Source organism: Eretmochelys imbricata, chromosome 6 (assembly GCF_965152235.1).
Source record: "Eretmochelys imbricata isolate rEreImb1 chromosome 6, rEreImb1.hap1, whole genome shotgun sequence".
Classification (NCBI taxonomy): domain Eukaryota; kingdom Metazoa; phylum Chordata; order Testudines; family Cheloniidae; genus Eretmochelys; species Eretmochelys imbricata.
The window spans coordinates 2,789,985-2,809,891 of record NC_135577.1 but is presented as its reverse complement, the minus strand read 5'-3'; the positions used below and the strand labels follow the sequence as shown (position 1 = coordinate 2,809,891).

General features: G+C 44.6%; 1 protein-coding gene and 1 pseudogene across 1 annotated transcript; both read right to left on the bottom strand.

Moving 5' to 3' along the window:
- Positions 1–4,936: 4,936 nt before the first annotated feature.
- LOC144265970 (olfactory receptor 5W2-like) lies at positions 4,937–5,869 on the bottom strand. Its single transcript, XM_077819072.1, has one exon. The coding sequence runs from the start codon at positions 5,867–5,869 to the stop codon at positions 4,937–4,939; it is 933 nt and encodes a 310-aa protein (XP_077675198.1).
- Positions 5,870–16,164: 10,295 nt separating this feature from the next.
- LOC144265903 (olfactory receptor 5W2-like) lies at positions 16,165–17,105 on the bottom strand (annotated as a pseudogene).
- Between the last annotated feature and the right edge of the window lie 2,802 nt (positions 17,106–19,907).

Sequence of the window (19,907 nt, the reverse complement as noted above, 5' to 3'; positions counted from 1 at the left end):
CTTCCCCATTAACCAGTATTTGTTTGGTGTGGTGGCGGCCAATCCAAGGACAAAGGGTGGAATATTTTGTACCTTGGGGAAGTTTTGACCTAAGCTGGTAAAGATAAGCTTAGGAGGTTTTTCATGCAGGTCCCCACATCTGTATCCTAGCGTTCAGAGTGGGGAAGGAACCATGACAATCTTATTTAACAATAACCTTAATTCTTTATGTCCGGACTTAATACAACCTTTCTCTTATTTGAGGCGGTAACAACCCCTCTGCACCGGTGCTTTGGAGGAAAGGATAGTTTCAGGGCTAGGGACAACGGGAAAGGTAGGGAGTACAGCACTATTAACAGCATGGTAAAATGGGGGAGCTACACTTACTGACCGTAGGAATAATGACTCCTTACTGAATACAGGAGGTAAGAACAGGCTGGATTTTCCCTTGGCCTGTTTTGATAGAGGGTACTGCTGCACCTCGGGAAGGGGTCTTGCTGGGTTTAGGCAAATCTTAACGAGTTGGGCAGATGCAGTGCACCCAACCTGATTGGCATGATCGGCTCACAAGGCTTACAAGGAGGGAGAGACCTTAGCCAGCAGTTCCTGTTGCAATGAGGAAGGGCTGGGGTCGGTCTTCTCCTGTAAACTGCCAGGACCTCATTGTGAGCAGGATCGGGCACGTCCAGATACACACCATTTGGGGTACAGCAGATTATACAATTTAATTTACACACCAAGTCTTTTCCCAAAAGGTTAGCAGGTGAACAAGGGCTTAGGAGGAAAGCATGATGGTCAAACAAAGGACCGATAGAAACAGACAGAGGTGAAGAGATGGGGTGGGGAATAAGAGTATTGCCCACCCCTACCGCTTCTGGATCGATCAGGGCAGTAGGGACATTTACTGTATCCAGTGGCCCATTTGCTTGCAATAGGAACACGCGCCATCACTGGGTCTCTAGGGGAGCTGAACGGTGGGGACTTGGTTTGGCCTTCCTCTTCTCCCCCTCAATGGGCGGCTATTATGGGGTCCCTGTATTTTCTGGAGCTGGAAGGTCCTTAATATAGTTTTAATATGGCGGTGAGAGTATTTGGATTTTATTCAAAGTCTTATTTTTACTTACTTTACAGGTGCTATTTTTTGCTCCAGTCGGCTTTCTTTGGGCAGACTGTGAGAATTATATTGAACAGCTTCTACCTGATTTTATTTAACTTTTCCTGCTCATGGCCTCGATTTTGCTTGGGCCAGTGAGCTTCTTCACAAAGGTGACTCAGTGTTTCCCAAGGCATGATCCCTCGTAGAGGCTGGTTTAAATCTGCCCGTGTAGGGTTATAACAGTTTATAACAATTTGCAATTCCTCTTTGAATTTAACAGGGTCCTCTCTTATTTTTGGAAAATTTTTACGTAAGTTGTACAATTCCGTAGGAGACCAAGGTGCACATGCAGACTCCGCAATCTCATGACCCGAAGCACCAAAGCCCGGGAATTGGTGCAAGGGGAACATTTCCTCAGTACAAGGAGACACTGTCTGAGGGGTGAACATAAGGGGCTTCTGTTACTTAATATTTCTTGTGGGCTTAGTGGGATTTAAATTCTTTGCCAGTTTTCTTTTTATCTCTTTTAATCATGTTGTAAGTTATTCCTGGGAGTCCTTGTGACTCCTCATTTGAGATTCACGGAGTTGGTTTTTTTTCCCCTTCTGTTTCTTCATGCCAATAGAAATATGCCTCACACTGACATTGGCCAGAAGTGCACTTCTGAGGAGCACAACCTTGTCAAGGTCGAAACTTTCCCTTTAACTTTAAATGATCCCTATCCCTGGTATACCAATTCCAATTTTTCCAGAAACTTGCAAGTGAACTAGTGTGTGCCTTTTGGGAGAACGGTGATCCTTTTTGACTCACCGGCCCACATTTTACCTGGTGAGTGCGGGAATCCCTTTTGGACCCCCTGGCTCCCAGAATCCCTACGGATCTTTCACTCGTCCCACTCACACAGGGAAGGTTTGTTTCGGGCCTCCACAACTGTCTTACAGCCCCCCTTCAGCAAAGAGCGTCAGCTGGTGCCACATACTCTGTCACTTCGGGTGAGGTGATCAGATCACACAGTGGCTTTTCAAACCTCCTTCAGGCGGGAACCAGAGACAGGGGAGGAAAGAGGCTATGGAAACAGACTGTCAGAGGACGGAAGGGATGGAATCACACACTCCTAGACCCAGACAGGCTCCTTGTCAGTCATGAGCCCACGGCTTCGCAGGGCACTCCGGGCGTCTTCCTGTGACCCACACTGACACCTGTCTACCAACCTTCACTTTCACACTGGCACATGGAACCAAGTCTATTCATGACCTGCCCAGCCAAACTCAGTGGCTCTTCCTGGGGAAACCAAACCAGAGTCACCAAGCAGGAAGGGAAACAAAGGAAGCCCAAAAGGTGAGGAAAAAGCAGCAGGGAACATCCTTCTACATACACATTTTGTCTTCTGGTAACCAGGTGGAAATGTTTCTCAAACGGGGAGTAGGATTCTAAAAAGAAGGTGGAGACATCCCAGGGAGCTGTGCACTCTCTCACGCTCTCTCTCTCTTTCTCTGTCTCTCTGCCCATTGATTCACTGCATCTGAAGGGATAAAGGAAGCAGCCATTGGACTGGGGGATGGATTGTGACAGAACCCACCTGCTGAAGTGAAGAACCAGATTGACAGAGCCAGAAGAGTACCCAGAAGTTACCTACTACAGGACAGGCCCAACAAAGAAAATAACAGAACGCCACTAGCCATCCCCTTCAGCCCCCATCTAAAACCTCTCCTACGCATCAGTTGGAGAACACTTCAATCTCTTTGGTCACTCGATTACAGACCTAAAAGTGGAAATTCTTCAACAAAAAAAATTTCAAAAACAGACTCCAATGAGAGACTGCTGAATTGGAATTAATTTGAAAATTGGATCCAACTAACTTAAGCTTGAATAAAAACTGGGAGTGGATGGGTCATTACACAAAGTAAAACTATTTCCCCATGTTTATCCCCCCGTCACCACCCGCTGTTCCTCAGACGGTCTTGTCAACTGCTGGAAATGGCCCACCTTGATTATCACTATAAAAGGCCTTTTCCCCCCCGCTCTCCTGCTGGTAATAGCTCACCTTACCTGACCACTCTTGTTACAGTGTGTATGGTAACACCCATTGTTTCATGTTCTCTGTGTATATAAATCTCCCCACTGTATTTTCCACTGAATGCATCTGATGAAGTGAGCTGTAGCTCACGAAAGCTTATGCTCAAATAAATGTGTTAGTCTCTAAGGTGCCACAAGTCCTCCTTTTCTTTTTGCGGATACAGACTAACACGGCTGCTATTCTGAAACCTGTCTTACTTCATTGTAAGTGAAGGGAGGAAAAACAAATAGGTACCACCAAGTCATGGGCAAACAAGTCAGTTTCAGAGCATTTCAGCCTTTAATTGAAATGGCATTCATGGGAGGGGAAGGAAGGAATTATTCTGAGAGTAAAAATTTCTGAACATATTTACCCATCAAAAAAAGGGAAAAGCTTTACAAGGGAGGGAGAAAAATGAAGGAAAAGGAGATAAAAATCTCTTTAATGGGAAGGGAGAAAACTCCCCCATTGAGTCAGGGAATGTCTATCCTCAGGTCATTACATTGTCTCAGCAATGGTGTGCAGCAGCACCATAGTGTAGATGCTTTCCACATTGATGGAAGGGTTTTTCCTTCAACGTAGTTAATCCACATCCCCAAGGGGCAATAGCTAGGTCAATGGAAGAATGACAGTGAGGGTCAGTACAAGCTAACTGCCTCGCACAGGGTGTGAAATGTTTCCCCACCCTGTGTGACAGAGCTCTGTTGATCTATTTTTTAAGCCTAAACGTGGCCTCACAAAGGCTGCTGATGGAAAAGACCAGTTTGGAAATCTAGTCCTATCTCTCTGCTAGGGCAGCAGAATCCCCTTCAGTTCTTTTTGTTCAGGAGAGTTGGAAATATGCCGGCTGTCCCAGCTTCCCCGTAGAGATTATTCCGCATTCTGATTGAGCTCACTGTCAGGCTGTGTGTGTGTGTGTGTTTGGTGTGCAGTTGGCACTGTGTGTGTTGTGTGTAGTGGGCACTGTGTGTGTGTTGTAGTGGGCATTGTGTGTATGTGTACTGCGCCTTCTCTGTGTGTGTGCATTAGGCACCCTGTGTGTGCGTGTGGTGGGGGGTGCAGTGGAGCTGAATATCAAGTGTTGGCAGATGTGTGTCTATTGCCCTGCCCCGTGCTCCGGCTGGCGTCCCCCCTCCTCCCAGTGCAGGGCTCCTTGTGTGATCATAGAATCATAGGACTGGAAGGGATCTCGAGAAGTCATCTAGTCCAGTCCCCTGCACTCACAGCAGAACTGAGTTTTATCTAGAACATCCCTGACAGGTGTTTCTCTCACCTGCTCTTAAAAATCTCCAAACTTCCGAGGCAAGTTATTCCAGTGCATAGGCACCCTCACTGTTGGGATCTTTTTCCTAATGTCCAACCTAAACCACCCTTACTGCAATTGAAGTTCATGGGTTCTTGTGCTATCCTCCCTCCACACGCACACACACAAACACACTTTTGCAATTTTATTCCTAATTTTATTCCTAAAACTCTGTGTAACTGGTTGGGTCACAGAAACCCCTTTGGAACTGCCACCCAATGTCCTGAGATGTGAAGTTGAACATTTCACCCTCTAGGTGGATGCCCCGAGCCACCAGCTTATAAAATCATTCTCTCTCGCTGGCCCTGTCACGCTTCCCATGTTTTGTCCACTGATCTCAGTTGGCTGCTGCAGACCTTGTAGGAATAGAAAAAATAATAATAATAACAATACAATAAAGAACAATACTCCCATGGTCTCTGCAAAATTACTTTGTAATAGGCTGGGAATTGAATTCACCTATTTCCATTCCCCATTCCCCATTCCCCACCACTAAACAGATTCAAAAATTGGTTAGGAGTTTATTCATTGCTTTCCTCAGGGCATCCTTCACCTCCGTGTTCCTCAGGCTGTAGATGAGGGGATTCAACATGGGGATCAATAGCATGTAAAACACTGAGGTCACTTTGTCTGTGTCCATGGAATAGCTGGAGGTGGGACGTAAATACATGAAGAAGAGGGTGCCAAAATACAGGACCACAGAGGTCAAGTGGAAAGTGCAGGTGGAGAAGGGTTTGTGCTGGCCCTCATGGATCTGCAGGATGGTGGAGATGATATAGACATAGCACAGGAGGACAGTCACAAAGCTGATCAGTTGAATGCAGCTCATGGAAGCAAAGATCACAATCTCATTGATGCGGGTGTCAGAACAGGAGAGCGCCAGCAATGGGAGGATGTCACAGAAGAAATGATTGATGATGTTGGAGCTGCAGAATGACAGTCGAAATATACAACACGTGATTATCATTGAATCCACCACCCCCACAGCGTACACCCCAGCCACGAGCTGTTTACAAAGCTGCCTGGACATGGTGACTGTATAGAGCAGTGGGTTACAGATGGCCACATAATGGTCATACTCCATCACAGCCAGCAAGAGGCACTCAACATCTGCAAAAATAATAGAGAGATACATTTGCACAGAGCAGGCAGTGTAAGAAATACTTTTCCTCTCGGCTAAGAAATTCAGCAGCATCTTAGGGGAAATTATCGAGGAAAGGCAGAGGTCACAGAAAGACAAATTCCTGAGGAAAAAGTACATGGGAGTGTGGAGTTGGGGATCAATCGTGATTAACAAGATCATCCCCCCATTCCCCACCAGGGTGATACCATAAATCAGTAGGAACACTGCAAAGAGGGGAATCTGCAGCTCTGGATGATCTGTCAGTCCTGAGAGAATGAACTCAGTCACCTCCGAGTGATTTCCCTCTTCCATTACCTCTGAACAGAGATCAGGCTGCTACATAGATGTGGTCTGGTGGATGGTGCGGAAAACTGTCCCGTCTCTGTAATGAAGTAAGTGAAGATAAATGGAGATCAGTTTCTCAATGAACATCAGGATCTGCTCCAGAAAGGGCTTTGTACAGAGATCCAGATATTCACAGCTGGTCATTCCAGGTGTTTGATAAAATGCAGACACTGTGCAAATATAATAACATGCAGGTTAATCATGTCCCACCCACAAACACTCCTCTTCACTCATCCGAAGAGAAAATAGTGACTTGTGATTCTGCTGTGAGAGAATCAGTCTGAAGGGATTATTCCTCAGCTAAAGAACGGGTGAAAGTAAAGGCGTGTCAATCTTTCCACCGTCTTTGGGCAAGGGGAGCTCTGTGGCTTGGCATGTCCTTTTGGGGTGAAGTTGCTTTCTGTGCTAATTTAGCCATTTGGCATTAACTTGAGCCTGTGTGAAAACCCAGAGACAGAATGGGAAGCCCTGGCTTCAGTGACTAGGTAATTGCCTATTTTTTCCTACCAAGGATGTCACTCCTTTAGCTGAAGGGGTAGGAGTTGGGGCTGAGGCTTTTAGTGCTGGAGGTCTGGAATTCAATACCTGCTGAGTCCCATGATGTCTGCGTGTGTGTCTGTGTGACTGTAATTCAGGACAATAGCACGTACCTGATGAGAAGACAGAAAGAGATGTGTTTGTGTTTCCTCATTGACAGAAACTGCCTCTTTGGACCAATCGGGAAGTTTTATACTGAGATGTGTGATCTATGGGACATGATTCCAGAAGCAACTGGGAATACCTGGGCTCAGAGAGACACAACACATAATTAATGCATTTGGTGAACCAAAGCTACCTTCTCATAATTGGTGTCCTTGGGATTAATTTGACCTACACTTTCTTACTGTGTTATTAAATTATGCAATTTCTACCAGAGTTACAGAATATGAGGTGAGGGGTATATTTCATCCTGCTGTTTTCAGTGCAAGCTGGGTACTGCAAAGACCTGATCCACAAAGGGTTTGTTTTGTTTTTTTTGTGGAGACCAAAATCTTTTAGCTAAAAACTTAATATTTCAATTTGGAAGTCCCAGGGGGGTTCCTCAGATACCACACACCACCAATCTCTTCCATGGGCCAGGCTCCCAGGCTGGACTACATCCCCCATGATGCATGATGGTCTCTCCTCTTGCTGAACTGCCCTGGAACATCATCAGAATCCCAAAGCCATGGTTTAGGGAGGAGAGGAGTTTGGTGTTTTGATGGAAAGCTTATAATTTCCAGGGAAAAGATAATTTCTCGGAAAAAATAGTTAAATGGAAAATCCAATTTCCTATAGAAAAAAAACTTCTCAAGAAAAAATTTCAACCACCTGAGCAACAAATTTGGAATCAAAGGATCAGAAAGTTAGATACAGGTGAAACGTAGTAATTGTTTCCAGCTGTAGCTGATTCCTTCTCAGTTATTCCTGGTTTCAGAATCACCTCATTGTCCTGGCCCCAATACATGAAATGTAAAACCTGTAAAACATGTAAGAGTGCTCCAGATTATCTCGCTATTTATAGCATGTCAATCACCATGTTATCTTACGTCCTTCCATTCCGAGGTTACTCCCCAATGTAGAAAAGATAGGTTCACTCATTTTGCTTGATGGAGACCACATGATGACCAGAGGAGCTCGGGAGGAGACCACAGCATGCTACGGACTTCTGCAGTTCACGAAACTATCCCTCTTTATGCATATTATCTGCACACAGAGCTCAGTTTAAGATGATAAATAAATCTATGAGTCAACTTGAAATACTCATGCTCTCATTGAAAATATTAATACTTTTTTTTGTTAATGTATGTGAAGTTATAAGATTACACTGCATCATTTTATTAATACATGTTCCAAACTGAGGCTTGCAAACTTGTCTCTTTTCAACAAAGAAATGTGTGTGCTGGTTAATCTAAACAGAATTGTACACAAAGTCCTGCTTCCTGAACACCACTAGAAAAAACAAACAACCAGCAATCTCTCTATCCAAAGTCTGTCACCCCAGGTCTGTGCCCAGGAAACACTATGCCCCCTCTAAGAGTCATGCTCATAACTCCTCCTCCTGGTTTCTGTGTCTCCTGTGACCCAGAGGTGCCTGGGGCAGTCCTCACTGAAAATACAAAGGTCAGGGCAGGCTGCAAAAAGGAGGATATTCCCCAAACTGGTGGTTAACACTCAAGATCTCTGCAGCATCTCTGCAGATGCTGCCACAAAATATCTCTGAGCAGGCCAGCTCCCTTCAGCTCAAGATCTCTGCAACATCTCTGCAGAAGCTGCTAGAGAATATCTCCGAGCATGCCAGCTCCCTTCTGATTCTTTTGTTATTTTTTTTATTTCCTACCATTTATAGTCCATGAAACAGAGTGTGGCATTGCACCCCATAATTCTTTACAGAAATATGCTTATGCATGGTAGATAGGCCATGTAAGATATCTCTGCAAAAGTTATGATCTACTGGATAGATTCATCCTGTTTGCATGCATGTCACATTTTTGTATTTGAAGTTATGAATACGTGTTATGTAATTGTTTGATTTTAAGTAGCCTCAGTGAAGCAGTTGTTCAGCTTCATGAGAAAAGACTATTCTCTGTAAGTGCCCAATCAAGAAACACTAAGGCTAAAATGGCCAATCCACATCTGAACTTTCCTGGAATGTAGCTTTGTTCTGTGAGGAACTGAGTCATGCATGGACATGTGACTTGCCCATGTGACTCTAAAACTCCATCTTGGAGCTGCATTCTGCATAGGAGAGGGGAAGGGGTTTCCACCCACAAGAGAGAGACAATATAAGCCCCTGTGGAAACCTCTCTATTTTGTCTTCAGCTCGCACAAAAGATAGCCCCTCCACCCAAAGGAGATCCCTGAAAGAAACTGGAACAAAGGACAGTAACTACAGGGGTGTGAGTGATTGCTCGACCCAGACTAGGAGGAACTCTAATCAGTAAAAGAGGCTTATTGGAAAATCTCTGAGGGTGAGATTTACCTCCATTTAGCTTTTACTGTATTAGGCTTAGACGTGTGTGTTTTATTTTGTTTGGTAATTTACTTTGTTCTGTCTGTTATTACTTGGAACCACTTACATCCTACTTTCTGTATTTAATAAAATCACTTTTTACTTATTAATTAACCCAGAGAATGTATTAATACCTGGGGGAGCATACAGCAGTGCATAACTATCTATCAGTGTTACAGAGGGTGAACAAATTATGAGTTTCCACTGTATAATTTTTATACAGAGTAAAACTGATTTATTTCTGGTTTGGACCCCATTGGGAGCTGAGCATCTGAGTGTTAGAGTCAGGAACACTTCTTAAGGTGAGCCTTGGGCAGGACAAGAGACACACACCTGCCTACATTTGACATTCAGCTCCACTGTACCCTCCACCACATGTACACACATAGTCCCTGATGCACACCAAACACGCACACACACACACACAGAGTGCCCGCTACACACACACAGCCTGAAACTGAGCTCAGTCAGAATGCAGAATAATCTCTACTGGGAAGCTGGAACAGCTGGACCATTTCCAACTCGCCTGAACAGAAAGAACCGAAGGGGATTCTGCTGCCCTGGCAAGGAGATAGGACTAGATTTCCCAACTGGTCTTTTCCATCAGCAGCTTCTCTGAGGCCTGGTTTATGCTTAAAAATTAGATCAACAGAGCTCTGTCGCACAGGGCAGGGAAACTTTTCACACCCTGTGCAAGTCAGTTAGCTTGTACTGACCCTCAGTGTCATTCTTCCATTGACCTAGCTACTGCCTCTCGGGGACGTGGATTAACTACATCGATGGAAAAACCCTTCCATCAACGTGGAAATCATCTACGCTACAGCACGGCTGCACATCATAGCTGAGTCAATGTAGTAGCCTTAATATCGATATTCCTTAAATCGATGGGGGAGTTTTCCCCTTTCCTCTTAAAGCTATTTCTCTCTCCTTTTCATGTCACTCTTCTCCCTCCCTTGTAAAGCTCTTTCCTTCTTTTGTTAAGTTGGTCACCTCTCCAAATGCCTCTTTATGTAATTTCCCAGCGTTCGGACACAACAGTGTCTAGAAATGAGTGAATTTCTTCTGGACTAGTCATTTATTGTCAAAAAACAATACTGTTTGGATTCACCTGAAACTCTTCACAAATGTGTTACAAATACTCCTAATAGCTTTGCCCCAGAACACTGTGTGTGCCCAGGGGGAGGATTTAGGTGCTGGTCGCAACACAGCCACCGTAGGAGGCGGTAGTGGTTCTTTCCTTTGTAATTTTTAGCCCAAGAATTAGGGTGTTCACTCGTGAGGTGGGAGATACAGGTTTAATTCCCCCTTCTGTCCAGCTCTGGGCAAAGCTCTGTGTGACATTGCACTCTATATGCTTTATAAAGCATATTCTCTGAGCATATGAAGCTTAGCCTTGCGTGTTTCGTTTTATTTTGTTTTGTGACTTATTTTGTTTGCTCTTTTATTTCTTAAAACCATTTAAATCCTACTTTTATACTTAATATAATCACTTTTGTTTATTTATAAATTCAGTGCAAGTGATTGTTACTGGGGGGCAAACAGCTGTGCATATGTCTCTTGCAGTGATATAGAGGGCAAACATTTATCATTTTACCCTGTATAACCTTTATACAAAGTAAAATGGATTTATTTGGGGTTTAGTTTCCACTGGTAGTTGGGTGTCTGTGTGCTGGAGACAGGTATCCTGCTAAGCAGGTTTCAGTCTAGATCTGCAGTGTGGCCCAGACCTGTGTTGCACCTGGCTAGTGTGTCTGGCTCAACAAGGCAGGATTCTGGAGGCCCAGGCTGGCAGGGAAAATGGACTCAGTTAATTTCAGCACATTACGTGACAGTCCCAATAAAATCACAATCTTTAGTCACCAGGCAGGAAGGGAAGCAAACAAAGCCCAAAAAGGTGAGGAAAAAGCAGCACGGAACATCCTTCTACATACACATTTTCTCCTCTGGTAACCAGGTGGAAATGTTTCTCAAGGGGAGTAGGATTCTAAAAGGAAGATGGAGACATCCCAAGGTACTGAGCACTCTCTCTCTGTCTCTCTGCCCATTGATTCACTGCATCTGAAGGGATAAAGGAAGCAGCCATTGGACTGGGGGATGGATCGTGACTGAAGATGTTTGGTCCGTAAGACTGCTGAAAGCATGTGGTGAGGAAATTTTAGCATTAAATTTCACATCATTTGTCAACATAGGCAAAAGTTGCATTCCAGCTTTATTTTTCTTGTAACCATGTCTGACTTCTATGCCTCATTATTTGCACTCAGTTAAAATTTCTCTTTGTGTTCAACAAACTTTGTTTTATTGTTTTATCTAATCCAGTGTGTTTAAATAGAAGTGTCTGAGAAGCTAAGCTGCAGGCCTGTTAGTGCTATTAAAGAAACAATGGACAGTGTAGCTTGTATTGTCCAGGAAAGGACTGGGCAGCACAGGACGTACATTTCGGGAGGGAAATCAAAGAGTGGGGAGTGTGTTGGGGTCAACCTGAAGTATAACCAAGGGTAGTGAAAGCCTGAGTGTAACCCAACTATTCCTGGCCAGGCTTCAGTTACACACACATGCTCAGGGTGTGATTTGCATGCTAGAGGGATGTTTGTGAGTGGCCCCGGTGGAAGCTACTTCAGCAAGGCATTGCAAGGTTGCAGGCAGGTGTGACACTGCTCCTGATTAGTCTGGGCTGGACCTTGGTATGTCACAGCCACCAACGTAAAAAGTATCCCAGTAACACCAAAGTATAATGCTGACTTAGAGTAGTGTTTGATTGACATGAAAGGGTGAGGTCACCACAGGGATGGGCCCATGCACTGATCAATGGCTGCAGATGTCCAAGGCCATTGTGGTCATCACCTCCCGCCAAGAAGATCCATGGCAGGCCCAATGATGACTCTTCCCTTCTTCACTATGGTAGCAGAAATTATCCCGCATGGGTGTGCAGGCTTGGCTGGTATTATCAGTGCTCCAGAGCGTGTTGGTGCCCCCTTCTCCAAAGTGGTGCCAACCTGTGAGGTATTGCGGGGTTCATTGTATTAGGAGGAAAGATTGATGATCGAAGTCAGCTACATTCTTTTGTATAATCTGTTGGGGAAGGGGTGACAAAGAATGGACGCAAAGTCCTGCTTCCCTGAACAACAATAGAAACAACCAACAGCCAGCAATCTCTGTATTCAGAAACTCCCAAGTTTGTCACTCCAGGTCTGTGATCAGGAAACACTCTGCCCCTACTTCCTCTAGGAACTTACAACTCCTCCTCCTGCCTTCTGTGGCTTCTGTTACCTGGAGGTGCCTGGGGCAGTCCTCACTGAAAATACAAAGGTCAGGGCAGGCTGCAAAAAGGAGGATATGCCCCAAACTGGTGGTTAACACTCAAGATCTCTGCAGCATCTCTGCAGATGCTGCCACAAAATATCTCTGAGCAGGCCAGCTCCCTTCTGATTCTTTTTGTTAATTTTATTTATTTCCTATAACTTATAGTCCGTGAAACAGAATGTGACGTTGCACCCCATAATTTTTTTATAGAAATATGCTTGTGACTGTAAATATGACATACTGGAATATGTTTTATGTCAAATATGCCATGTAACATATCTCTGCAAAGGTTATGATCTACTAGATATATTCATACTATTTGTATGCATGTATCAATTTTGTATTCGAAGTTATGAGTATTGGCTATGTACTTGTTTGATTTTAGGTAGCCTCTGTGAAGCAGTTGGTCAGCTTCTTGAAAAAAGACTATTCTCAGTAAGTGCCCAATCAAGAAACACTTGAGCTAACAATGAACATTGTGAGATGCCAATCCACATGTGAGCTATCCTGGGAATGTGGGGTTGGCCTGTAAGGAACTGAGTCATGCATGGACATGTGACTTGCCCATGTGACTCCAAAACTCCATCTTGGAGCTGGATTCTGCTAGGATATGGGAAGGGGTTTCCACACACAAGAGAGAGACTATATAAGCCCCTGGGGAAACCCCTCCATTTTGTCTTCAGCTAGCACAAGAGATAGCCTCTCCACCCCAAAGAGTTCCCTGAAAGAAATTGAACAAAGGACAGTAACTAGAGGGGTGTGAGTGATTACTGTACTTAGACTAGGAGAAAGTCTAATCTGTAAAAGAAACTTATTGGAATGTCTCTGATGGTGAGATTTACCTGCATTTAGTTTTTACTGTATTAGGCTTAGACTTGCATGTTTTATTTTATTTTGTATGGTAATTTACTTTGTTCTGTCTGTTATTGCTTGGAACCACTTAAATCCTACTTTTGTATTCCATAAAATCACTTTTTACTAATTAAGTAATCCAGAGTATGTATTAATACCCGATTGGGGGGGGCAAACAGCTGTACATATCTCTCTATCAGTGTTATAGAGGGACAAAAATTTATGAGTTTACCAAGTATAAACGTTATATAGGGTCAAATGGATTTATTGGGGTTTGGAGCACATTGGGTGCTGGACATCTGAGTGCTGGAGAAAGGAGCGCTTCTTAAGCTGTTTTCAGTTAAACCTGCAGCTTGTGCGGGACTTGGTTAAGACTTGGATCTGTGTTTGCAGCAGGCAATCATGACTGGCTCAAACAAGATAAGGGACTGAAGTCCCAAGATGGTAGGCAAAACAGGCTCAGAGGTAGTCTAGGCACATCCGGAGGCAGTCCCAAAGGGGTTTTTAGACGCAACCCATCACACAGTGTTTAAGAATAAAATTGCAAAACAATGTAGTGGGAGTAGGGGAAGGATAGGACAAGGACTGATGGACCTCAATTGCAGCAATGGCAGTTTAGTTTGGGCATTAGGAAAAACATCCCAAGAGTGAGGGTGATTAAGAACTGGAAGAACTTGACCAGGAAGGTTCTGGATTCTAAACCAATGAAGATTTTATAAGAGCACCTGTCAGGGAGATAGGATTACATTTCCCAACTGTTCTTTTTGATCAGCAGCTTCTCTGAGGCCTGGTTTATGCTTAAAAATTAGATCAACAGAGCCCCGTCGCACTAGGCAGGGAAATTTTTCACACCCTGTGCAAGGCAGTTAGCTTGTACTGACCCTCAGTGTCATTCTTCCATTGACTGAGCTACTGCCTCTCGGACACATGGATTAACTACAATGATGGAAAAACCCTTCCGGCAATGTGGAAAGCATTTACACTACGGTGCTGCTGCACATCATAGCTGAGTCAGTGTAGTGGCTTGAGGATAGACATTCCCGGAATCGATGGGGGAGTTTCCCCCTTTCTATTAAAGCAATTTCCATCATTCTTTTCCCTCCCTTGGTAAAGCTCTTTCCTTCTTTTGAAAGGTAAATATGTTCAGAAAAGTTGAAATTGATCCTCTCAGGATAGTTCCTTCCTTCCCCTTCCATGAATGTCATTTCAATTAAAGGCCAAATGCTCTGAAACTGACTTGTTTGCCCATCATGTGGTGGTACCTCTTTGTTTTCCCTCCCTTCACTTACAATGAGTTGAGGACAGAAGCCGTACCTGCTCAGAACCCTAAAATCAGAACCATAAAATCAAGAGTTGAATCATTTCCCTGTTTGCTAACCACACCAACGTTACCCTTAATACTCTGGAGCTGCTTCCTGGGATTACTTTTAGATTTCCTCCCTGGAGCATCTTTGCTCCCAGGACAATGGGTATGCACAGCACATGCAATTCATATTGTTGTTTGTGTCTTTGCTTGTGGAAATGGAACACACAGGGCCAGAGAATCAGCTGGTCTCTGTCGCTGTCACTCCCGTGAGGCCTTTTGAATATAATACGAAACTGAGGTGACTGTATTTGACTTCATCTGTTGGTCACTGGTGGTTAACATTGAAGATCTCTGCAGCTGCTGCAAAATAGAATCTCCAAGCATGCCACCCCCCTCCCTCCCTCCTGTCATCTGGTGTGCTGTTTTCCCAGCCAGCCTGGGCCTCCAGAATCCTGCCTTGAGGAGCCAGACATGCTAGCCTGCTGCAACACAGACCAAGGGTCCGGGCCACACCCCCAAAACTGCAGATCTAGACTGAAACCAGCTCAGCAGGATACCTGTCTCCAGCACGTAGACACCCAGCTCCCAAAGGGATCTAAACCCCAAATAAATATCCATTTTACTCTGTATAAAGCTGTTTAATGGTTATTTAATTAGTTATCCACAGTAGAACAACTTTGAAAGGAGAGATTGAGAGAAAATTTCTGAACATATTTACCCATCAAGAGAAGGAAAGAGCTTTACAAGGGAGGTAGAAGAATGATGGAAAAGTAGAGAAAAATCTCTTTAATGGGAAGGGGGAAAACCCTTAGGCCTAAATCAGGCCTTCGAAAAGCTGTTGATAAAAAAGACGAGTTGGGAAATCCAGTCCTATCTCCCTGCCAGGGCAGCAGAATCCCCTTCGGTTCTTTTTGTTCAGCAAGTTGAACATATTCCAGCCCTCCCAGCTGACTGAGCTCAGTGTCAGGCTGTGTGTGTGTGTGTTTGGTGTGCACACTGCGTGTGTTGTGTGTAGTGGGGGGGTACAGTGGAGCTGAATATCAAGTGTTGGCAGGTGTGTGTCCCTTGCCCTGCCCAGTGCTCTGGCTGACGTCCCCCCTACTCCCAGTGCAGGGCTTCTAGTGCTTCCATAGGACTGGAAGGGACCTTGAGAGGCCATCTAGTCCCCTCCCCTGCACTCACAGCACAACTGAGTATTATCTAGACCATCCCTGGCAGGTGTTTCTCTCACCTGCTCTTAAAAATCTCCAATGGTGGAGATTCCACAAACTTCATAGGCAAGTTATTCCAGTGCATAGCCACCCTCACTATTGGGATGTTTTTTCTAATGTCCAACCTAAACCATCCTTCCATGGGTTCTTGTGCTATCCTCCCTCTGCCCACACACACACACACTCTTTTGCAATTTTATTCCTAATTTTATTCCTAAATTCTGTGTAATGGTGTGGGTCACAGAAACCGCTTTGGAACTGTCACCCAATGTCCTAACACATGAAATTGAACATTTCACACTGAAGGTGGATGCCCCTAGCCACCAGCTTATAAAATCATTCTCTCTCTTTCTGGCCCTGTGATGCTTCCCATGTTTTGTCCACGGATCTCAGTTGGGGCCTGCAGACCTTGCAGGAATACAAAAAAAATTAATAATAATAACAACAGTGCAATAAAGAACAATACTCCCACGGGCTCTGAAAAATTACTTTGTAATGGGCTGGGAACTGAATTCACCTGTTTCCACTCCCCGTCAGTAAACCAGTGCAGACTTAAACAGATTCAAGAATTGGTTAGGAGTTTATTCATTGCTTTCTTCAGGGAATCCTTCACCTCTGTGTTCCTCAGGCTGTAGATGAGGGGGTTCAACAAGGGGATCACCAGCGTGTAAAACACTGAGGTCAGGTTGTCTGTGTCCATGGAATAGCTGGAGGTTTGGACCTAAATACATGAAGAAGAGGGTGCCAAAATACAGGATGACTGAGATCAAGTGGAAACTGCAGGTGGAGAAGGCTTTGTGCCGGCCCTCAGCAGAGCGGATCTGCAGGATGGTGGAGATTATATAGACATAGGAGAGGAGGACAGTCACAAAGCTGCTGACTGCAATGCAGCTCATGAAAGCAAACATCACAATCTCATTGATGCGGGTGTCAGAACGGGAGAGAGCCAACAGTGGGAGGACATCAGAGAAGAAATGATTGATGATGTTGGAGCTGCAGAATGACAGCTGAAATGTACAACACATGTATATCATTGAATCCACCACCCCCACAGTGTACACCCCAATCATTAGCTGTTTACAAAGGTGCCTTGACATGGTGACCATATAGAGCAGTGGGTTACAGATGGCCACATAACGGTCATACGCCATCACAGCCAGCAAGAGGCACTCAACATCTCCAAAAAAGAAAGAGAGATGCATCTGCACTGCACAGGCAGTGAAATAAATGCTTTTCCTCTTGGCTAAGAAATTCAACAGCATCTTAGGGGAAATTATCAAGGAAATGCAGAGGTCACAGAAAGACAAATTCCTGAGGGAAATGTACACGGGGGTGTGGAGTCAGGGATCAATTGTGATTAACAAGATCATCCCCCCATTCCCCACCAGGGTGACACTATAAATCAGTAGAAACACTCCAAAAAGGGGGGACCTGCAGCTCCGGACAATCTGTCAGTCCTGAGAGAATGAACTCAGTCACCTCCGAATGATTTCCCTCTTCCATCTCCTCTGAACAGTGATCAGGCAGCTACAGAGATGTTGGCAGGTGGATGGTGCAGAAAATCTTCCCCTTCTCTGTAATGAAGTAAGTGAAGATAAATGGAGATAATTTTCTCAATGGACATCAGTACCCACTCACGGAAGGGCTTAGTCCACAGAGCTAGATGTTCACAGCTGGTCCTTCCAGGTGTTCGATAAAATGCACACTCTGTGCAAATACAATGATACGCAGGTTAATCATGCACCCCACACAAACACTCCTGTTCACTAATCCAAGCAACAAGTAGTGACTTGTGACTCCGCTGTGAGAGAATCAGTATGAAAGGATTATTCCATCGTTAAAGAAGGGGTGAGAGTAAAAGAGTGTCAATCTTCCACCCTCTTTGGGCAAGGGGAGCTCTGTGGCTTGGCATGTCCATTTGGAGTAAAGTTGCTCACTTTTCTAATTAACTTTTTGGCATTTACTGGAGGCTGCATGAAAACCCAGCGACATCATGGAAAGCCCTGGCTTCAGTGACTAGGTAATTGCCTACTTTTTTCCAACCAAGGAGGTCGCTCCTTTAGCTGAAGGGGTAGGAGTTGGGGCTGAGGCTTTTCGTGCTGGAGGTCTGGAATTCAATAGCTGCTGATCCCCATGGTGTCTGCATGTGTGTGTGTGACTGTAATTCGGGACAATAGCACGTACCTGTTGAGAAGAGAGAGAAAGAGATGTGGTGGCATTTCCCCATTGATAGAAACTGCCAATTTGGAGCATTCGGGAAGTTTTATACAGAGATGTGTGATCTATGGGACATGATTTCTGAAGCAACTGGGAATACCTGAGCTCAGAGAGCCAAAACATGTAATTAATGAATTCAGTAAACCAAAGCCATCCTCTGTGTAATTGGTGCCCTGGGGATTAATTTGACCTACTCTTTCTTACTGTGTTATTAAATGATGCAATTTCTACCAGAGTTACAGAGTATGAGGTTTGGGGTATATTTCATCCTGCTGTTTTCAGTGCAAGCTGGGTACTGTGCAGAGCTGATCCACAAAGGGTTTTTTTCTTTTGTGGAGACCAAAATCTATTATCTAAAAATGTAATATTTCGACTTGGAAGTACCACGGGAGTTCCTCAGATACCACACACCACCAATCTCTTCTATGGGCCAGGCTCCCAGGCTGGACTACATCCCCCATGATGCATGATGGTCTCTCCTCTTGCTGAACTGCCCTGGAACATCACCAGAGTCCCACAGCCATGGTTTAGGGAGGAGGGGAGTTTGGTACTTTGATGGAAAGCTTATAATTTCCAGGGAAAAGATAATTTCTCAGAAAAAATAGTTCATTGGAAAATCCAATTTCCTATTAAAAAACCCTTCTGAAGAAAAATTTTCAACCAGCCTTAGCAACAAATTTGGAATCAAAGGACCAGAAAGTTAGATACAGGTGAAACTTACTAATTGTTTGCAGCTGTAGCTGATATTTTCTCAGTTATTCGTGGTTTCAGAGTAACCTCAATGTCCTGGGCCCAGTAGGTGGAATGTAAAACCTGTAAAACATGTAAGAGTGCTCCAGATTATCTCGCTATTTATAGCATGCCAATCATGATGGTATTTTACATCCTTCCATTGCTAGGTTACTCCCCAAGGTAGAATCACAGAATCATAGAATATCAGGGTTTAAGGGACCTCAGGAGGTCATCTAGTCCAACCCCCTGCTCAAAGCAGGACCAATCCCCAACTAAATCATCCCAGCCAGGGCTTTGTCAAGCCTGACCTTATAAACCTCTAAGGAAAGAGATTCCACCACCTCCCTAGATAACCCATTCTAGTGCTTCCCCACCCTGCTCATGAAAAAGCTTTTCCTAATATCCAACCTAAACCTCCCCCACTGCAACTTGATAACATTACTCCTTGTTCTGTCATCTGGTACCACTGAGAACAGTATAGATCCAACCTCTTTGGAACCCCCTTTCAGGTAGTTGAAAGCAGCTATCAAATCCCCCCTCATTCTTCTCTTCTGCAGACTAAACAATCCCAGTTCCCTCAACCTCTCCTCATAACTCATGTGTTCCAGTCCCCTAATCATTTTTGTTGCCCTCTGCTGGACGTTTTCCAATTTTTCCACATCCTTCTTGTAGTGTGGGGCCCAAAATTGGACACAGTACTCCAGATGAGGCCTCACCAATGTCGAATAGGGGGGAACGATCATGTCCCTCAATCTGCTGACAATGCCCCTACTTATACATCCCAAAATGCCATTGGCCTTCTCGGCAACAATGGCACACTGTTGACTCATATCCAGCTTCTCGTCCACTGTAACTCCTAGGTCCTTTTCTGGAGAACTGCTGCTGAGCCATTCGGTCCCTAGTCTGTAGCCCTGCATGGGATTCTTATGTCCTAAGTGCAGGACTCTGCACTTGTCCTTGTTGAACCTCATCAGATTTCTTTTGGCCCAATCCTCTAATCTGTCTAGGGCCCTCTGTATCCTATCCCTACTCTCCAGCATATATACCTTTCCTCCCAGTTTAGTGTCATCTGGAAACTTGCTGAGGGTACAATCCACACCATTCTCCAGATCATTTATGAAGATACTGAACAAAACTGGCCCAAGGACTGACCCTTGGGGCACTCCACTTGATACTGGCTGCCAACTAGAAATGGAGCCACTGATCACTCCCCTTTGAGCCCTAGGATCTAGCCAACTTTCTATCCACCTTATAGTCCATTCATCCAGCCCATACTTCTTTAACTTGCTGGCAAGAATACTGTGGGAGACCGTGTCAAAAGACCTGCCAAAGTCAAGGAACAACACGTCCACTGCT

Excerpts from the sequence above, each read along its gene's own strand:
- LOC144265970 (XM_077819072.1), bottom strand. The coding sequence starts at position 5,869 with ATGGAAGAGGGAAATCACTCGGAGGTGACTGAGTTCATTCTCTCAGGA.